Here is a 6140-nt window from a genome sequence, read left to right as displayed (position 1 = left end):
TTCTACGTGCGTTACGTCATTTCCTTCCAACATGGCGCAGGCAGCAGGTCGCTGATGGAAAACTGAGGGATTTACCCCACCTTCTGCCTTTATTTATGTTTCTTTACTGAGGGCATCATTCGCCGGAGAATAATACAATTATACGGGAATATCTAATAATCGCAGATCCAGGCGCCATTGGGACAGGTCCTCCTCGCCCCTTCGCAACACGTCATGTATGAAGGCAAAAAGACGAAAAACATGTTTTTAACCAGAGCTTTGGAGAAGATCTTGGCCGACAAGGAGGTGAAAAAGGCTCACCATTCGCAGCTGCGCAAAGCCTGTGAGGTGGCACTAGGTTAGTATGATTTGAATGCAATGATCGCAGATTTTAGGATCTGCATGTGTGGCTTTAATCCTACCGGTTGAGATACTGAGCGCTTCAGAAACCATCAGCATTGCGGAAGTTAATTTCATTTTACCTGAATAACGCCACGATCTCAACCTGTACCTGTTTGTTTTGTATCAAATAAAGACAATCATGCGCTTTTGGTTTACATAAATCTTATTTTGTTCATGCACGAATGAGGAAAACGAATTAAGGGAAGCAGGAACTGACAGGGCGAGTTTGTCCTCTTTGACAGGAGTGCAGGCTCTTCAGCATTTGAGTCCTGCACTTAATAGACGATTTATGATAAACTATCAATGATATTATTATGTTGTATATTCCCATTAAACGACTTGACATGATCAGAAACGTGTCGCGTACATTTGAGTGTCACTATTGTTTTGCTTTTTTACATCGATAAGTGCAAAGACCCCACCTGTCATATTTTTACATGAATAACAATTAAGATTTGATTTTAGTCAAAACGTGCACGAGACTGCAACACACAACGTGGCTGTCAGGTCGTTTATATGTGAGGAGATTTGATCGCATTACACTCAGTTTCCTCCAATAACAACAATGACTGGGCAAGATGGAGTGAAATGCAGATGGAGATTCGTACTTTCATAATTGTTATTGCAGCATTGATTTATTTGCCTTTAAATCAGACGGGGATGTATGTTAGTTGAGATCATACATTATTAGAATAACATAGAAACGATCTACAAACATTGGTTCTTGCAGTCACAGGCTCCGCCACTATTGAGGAATCGTTATTATGAAACGATTCTTCGTTCGAACCGATTCGCAAATGGTATGCAAATACATTTACTTGCAGTATATGACCTAATCTTTACATTTTGGTGAATAACTACCATGTGTACGTAAATACACTTATAACACGACATGAATGCAGTGGAGGTACTTTCTAACAGTGACGTCTTGGATGTATTGTCTTAAACCATGTTCGAAAGAACCGATTCGCGAATGTGAGTCCTCGACGCTGCGATGGGCGTAACGGAAGTGCAGGATAGGGGCCGTGCCTGTTTATAAGGGTTTGTTTGGGATAAGGTGAATGCCTCTTTCATGCATATCTCATTATCAGTGGTCAATAATGCATGCATGGGTGGATTACAGTGCATTATTAAAAGGGGAAGAAAGCAAGGCGTCCAAGCTTTTGACTGGCATGCACCATGCATAGTGTATGCAGTGTTGTTACTCCAGACTGCATCACAAACTGATTTGTACCGGTTTGACACCAATGATTCTGTTTCTTAATTTTGTCACTTTTGCCAAATTTTAAAAGAAATATTGAACTAAATTATATATGCAGAAGTGTAGTTTAATCTATTTCAAATGCAGAAGTAGTTTAATCTATTTTATGTTGCTTGGCAAACATTGTGAAAACTGTGCCTTTATCTTCGTGCATGATAGTGAATAATTTATATTATATCTAGGAATCTGTATTTTTGCTTCACAGAGTTGTAAGCACAGGCCTTTACTGCACAAATCTGGTCTCTGACTACTTATTTCGAAAATGAAGGTTTACATTGATAATGATATTCAACAGCTGTCATATTTTACAGAATTTAAACATGGCCTTAATTGTTATAAGATTTTTATTAACCAGGTCAATGCAATTTATTTATTATTTTTCTACCTAACTTGGAAATGCGGTTGCATTCATAGTACCCTTCTACTCAGCACCGCAGAATTTGTTTGCTTTGATGTGACACTTATGACAGCATTTGTCAGTAAACTTCAGAGACATCATGTTGTAATTGGCCAGTCATCGTTTATTCATCTCACCAGATCTGAAACAATGCACACTCTAGCTTCATCCTAAATTTCTAGCTCTTCCTAGCATCCTGGTCTGTCTCTTCCCAGTTCTGTTCGGGACAATTTAAGTAACCCTATTGTGTAAAAGTATTGTTATTTTAAAACCGGGTGTCTTAATGTTTAGATTTGCGAGAGGTATCACAGAAACATATCTGTAAAATAAATTGCTATGAAGTTAACACATTTATTCTTTGCAGATACAGCAAGCGTACAGTTTTCTGTTGGACTTTGAGTATGGCTATAGTTGCGAAGTATTTAATAGCGGTAGATGTGCGGCATGATGTAATTTTATTCCTCAGGGAGTAATTGGATGGTGAAAAGTGTGTAAAAATACGGACAAAGCTTAAAAAAAAAATCTTGAACAGATGAGTCATTCACAATATGGCCAAGAAGAAGCTTTGATTTTAAAGGGCACCTATTTCATTGCTAAAAAACAACGTTATTTTGTGTATTTGGTATAATGCAATGTGTTTGTGTGGCTTATGGTTAAAAAACACATTATTTTCCACATACCGTACATTTTTGAAGCTCCAGATATTACTCTCTTCCTAAAATGCAGTGATTTTGTATAAAAGCCTGATTGGCCAGCTAATCTACATGTTGTGATTGGGCTGAATAGCTTTGACGTCAGCCGGAAGTGTGACGCTTCTTACCATGTTTGAAAGATTCGGTTGCTAACAGGAGTTAACAAAGCTGGAGGAATTATGATAATTTCGGTCTTTGCTACATCACCAATCCAAGGAAGTAAACTGTTGCCTACAATCCGTGTGTTTGTTGTAGTCCAAGAAAAAAGATTTACGTTGGAAACGATAACTCGCGTCATTGTTTACTTTGGGGTTTGTACCTTTTGCTTATCATTAACATGTACTAATACACACTTACACACCAAAGGAAATGTAAAAGCTTGAAACCTTTAACTTCATAGGTCAGTGCATTAGTTTCAGCATCGACATCGCAATGTTGTCTTTACCAGTGTTACACTATATGAAAATGACTTTTCAGAAAAATTACAAAATTCTCTGTAATTCTCTATATAAGAAATGCAAAGCAGGATATAAATCCCCTTTAACAGAGTTTTTTTATGTCATCTGGTGAAGGCATCCAGTATTTTCATATCGCAATTTATATTGCAGCTAAACAAAACATCGCAATGGCAGTTCCCCGTAATTTTGTGCAAGACTACAAGGCATGATAATATATAATTTCAGAAAAGTAATTCTGTGTCTGTAAAACAAACACAAAGGCTTAAGCAAAATATTTGATTCTGAGAACCATCCAAATCAGTGTCTTATATACAACTGAATATTTGGAATATTCAGGACAATTTTGTGATTTTACAACAACATAAACTTGAGGAGCATTGTGAATATCTTTGATTTTAATGCACTTTTATATTTGACACTAAGTTTCGTTAGCCAAGCTGTAGTATCACCTATGTCCAACCTGATTTCATGTGTACTTATTTTATGACTTGGCTAATTCATATGAATTCATACAAAGTGAATCGTACAAAAACAGATGATTATTAGAAGAAAAAAAGAATGATACCCCACCTGTAACCTGGCCCTAAACCCAACATCACAGGTGCGAAAGCAAATCTTACAATAAATGTTCAAGGGTAGTTGTACGAATTCATTTACGTATTGGTCACCTTGTAAAATATGTACAAATTGCCATGCAATTGTGTTGCTGTGTTCCTTAAAAGTGTCTATAAACTGTAAAAAGTTCAAGTTGGATCTACTAAAAAAAATACATTAATTGGTAACACTTACATTTTTTTATCAACTTACATGTTTTTACTTTAAGTGAAAAATGTAAAATTACTTTGGTTGGTGACATCTAAAATTTTGTAACTTTAAAAAAATGTGAAACAAATAAAATTTTTAATTGTTACCAATTAAAGTAATTTTTTAAGTTAATCCAACTTGATGTACTAGTTGTAATGGCGCTTAGATGTAGAATACATGGTTGGGCATCTTTGTAGATGGATTACGTAATGACAGCTAAGATGTAAGAAGAGTTTCTTGTTCCTGGAGCATAATACATACTCACAGAGCAGGTAAAACAAGTTCATCGTTTCATCTTTTTTTAGGAAAACCATTTTCCAGTCAGGCAGAGTAGACAAGTGCCCGCGGGCCAAGTCTGATCTTCGTTTTTTAAATGCACGTAATCCTTAAAAAACTCTGACTAATCAAGCCTCTTGCAAAAGCTGCCTATGTGTGCGCTAGTTTGTTTTCCACATTCAGGCCGTGATTATTTTGAATGGGCTTAGATTGAGCTGTTGCACTCTGAAAGTTTTGTGTCACGCGATTTTGCTCCAGATAGTGGCTTTAATAGATTCATTTTATACATTTTTGATTTTGTGAAAACATCATAGAGACAACACAAAAACCCATAATCTCCAAATTGGGTCCAGAATGATCATATAGGAAAATCTAATTATCTTTCAGTTTTTGGACAGTTACCCAGTAGAGTGGTTTTTGCCTAATATTGAGTGTTTTAATAAAAATTTTAGCCAACATGCACCGGTTTCACATTCTTTATATAGTATTTATATTAAATGATGTAACAGCTGTATAATAAAAGACACAAAATAACTGTTAAACAGTATGACCTATCTATATCTTCTTTATAAATGGCAGTTACATTATAGTTTTTCCAATATTTGTCATTAACAATGATAAAACCTCTGTGGCATTGCAGTTTTGGCCAATAAATATTGAAAAAACAAAATTACCATTGTTGTCTGTTTATGTGACACAGGAACGGTGTAATATAAGATGCTGGACTGTTTTTCAATTTACCTGCCTTTGACAGGTAGGGCAAAACATTCATTTTGGACCCCAACTCCGGGGCTCTGGGCTCATAGGGAGCCTGTGCCTGTTGCCTTTTTAACATGAGCAAAATATTACAAAAATGCAAATGTTCAGTGAATCAGCCTGTGCTTGATCTCGGGCAGGCTAATTGTGATTCATTGGATTTCTGCAGTATACTTGCATTGTTTTTCAAAGACCTGAAAGAAACCGAGAGTAACCAGATCGAATATCAGCATTCATTATTTAGCCTCAGACGGATCGTGTATTACTCGCACCCAACACTCCAGGGGTGCGTTTCCCAAACAACGACGTAACTCGTTGCTGAACGACCATAGTACGATGCATCGTTGGAGAAACGAACTACCTTTTCCCGAAAGCATAGTAACTTTGTCGCACATTCGCCGTTTGAACCATGTTGGTTTAACAACATAGTTGCTGATGTCACTTGGGAGGTGAAGTACTAATTAATCTGTGCAAATCGATTTAATTTCAGATTATTGCCCGTAAATAACACATATTGCATCGGAAGACTGATTTTGTTATCATGATTTAGTTATCTGTTGTTTATTTTCAAGATATTTAATTCACGCGCAAGTTCCCTCTTACGTCACTCCTCCCAGGGATTCCCCAGGGTCTTAAATCACGTAGACTGCGCAGTTTTCAAATGCAGTGCTTTCATTCTGTTTACAAATTTAAAGACGTAAAATAAAATTGTAATATATTTAGAATGATTGATATAGACTTTACTACGTTTTTTTGCTTATTTTGTTCAAAAGCATGATCAACGTAAGTCTACATATTATAATAACAAGGATTGATGCTTCTAACGACAGGTGAAGAGCTGTCGTTCCAACGACACAAGTTAGCGATGCAGTTTGCAAATGTTCATTTGAGTGATGGTTTCGGGAAACACCAAATCGTTGAACGATGTTAGTAACGATGAAACTTGCGATGTTCGTTGGCTAACGATGCTTTTGGGAAACGCACCCCAGGCTGTTCCAAGTCCAGGAAGTGAGAAATGTGTGTGTGGCTCTTCATGTCAAAATATGTGTTGTGTTTGGGGCGTCACGTGAACCTATGTGCATCATGCGTCATGCCAAAATACGTGCCTGCTGCAC

At 36.8% G+C, this 6140-nt stretch overlaps 1 protein-coding gene across 3 annotated transcripts in view; it reads left to right on the top strand.

The window, feature by feature from the left end:
- The window catches only part of arfgef1 (ADP-ribosylation factor guanine nucleotide-exchange factor 1 (brefeldin A-inhibited)), a 73824-nt gene continuing 67684 nt past the window's right edge, over window positions 1-6140 (top strand). For 2 of the 3 annotated variants that reach the window (XM_055182727.2, XM_055182726.2), the window contains exon 1: window positions 1-337. In XM_055182727.2, coding sequence (XP_055038702.1) covers window positions 214-337 — 124 coding nt within the window. In that variant the 5' untranslated portion in view covers window positions 1-213. The remainder of the gene's footprint in view (window positions 338-6140) is intronic. The other variant, XM_055182728.2, reaches the window with a different exon arrangement.

The sequence above is a fragment of the Misgurnus anguillicaudatus genome, chromosome 25, assembly GCF_027580225.2.
Source record: "Misgurnus anguillicaudatus chromosome 25, ASM2758022v2, whole genome shotgun sequence".
In the NCBI taxonomy this organism is placed as follows: Eukaryota; Metazoa; Chordata; class Actinopteri; order Cypriniformes; family Cobitidae; genus Misgurnus; species Misgurnus anguillicaudatus.
The sequence above is the reverse complement of the archived record's forward strand: the minus strand, read 5'-3'. Positions and strand labels throughout refer to the sequence as shown.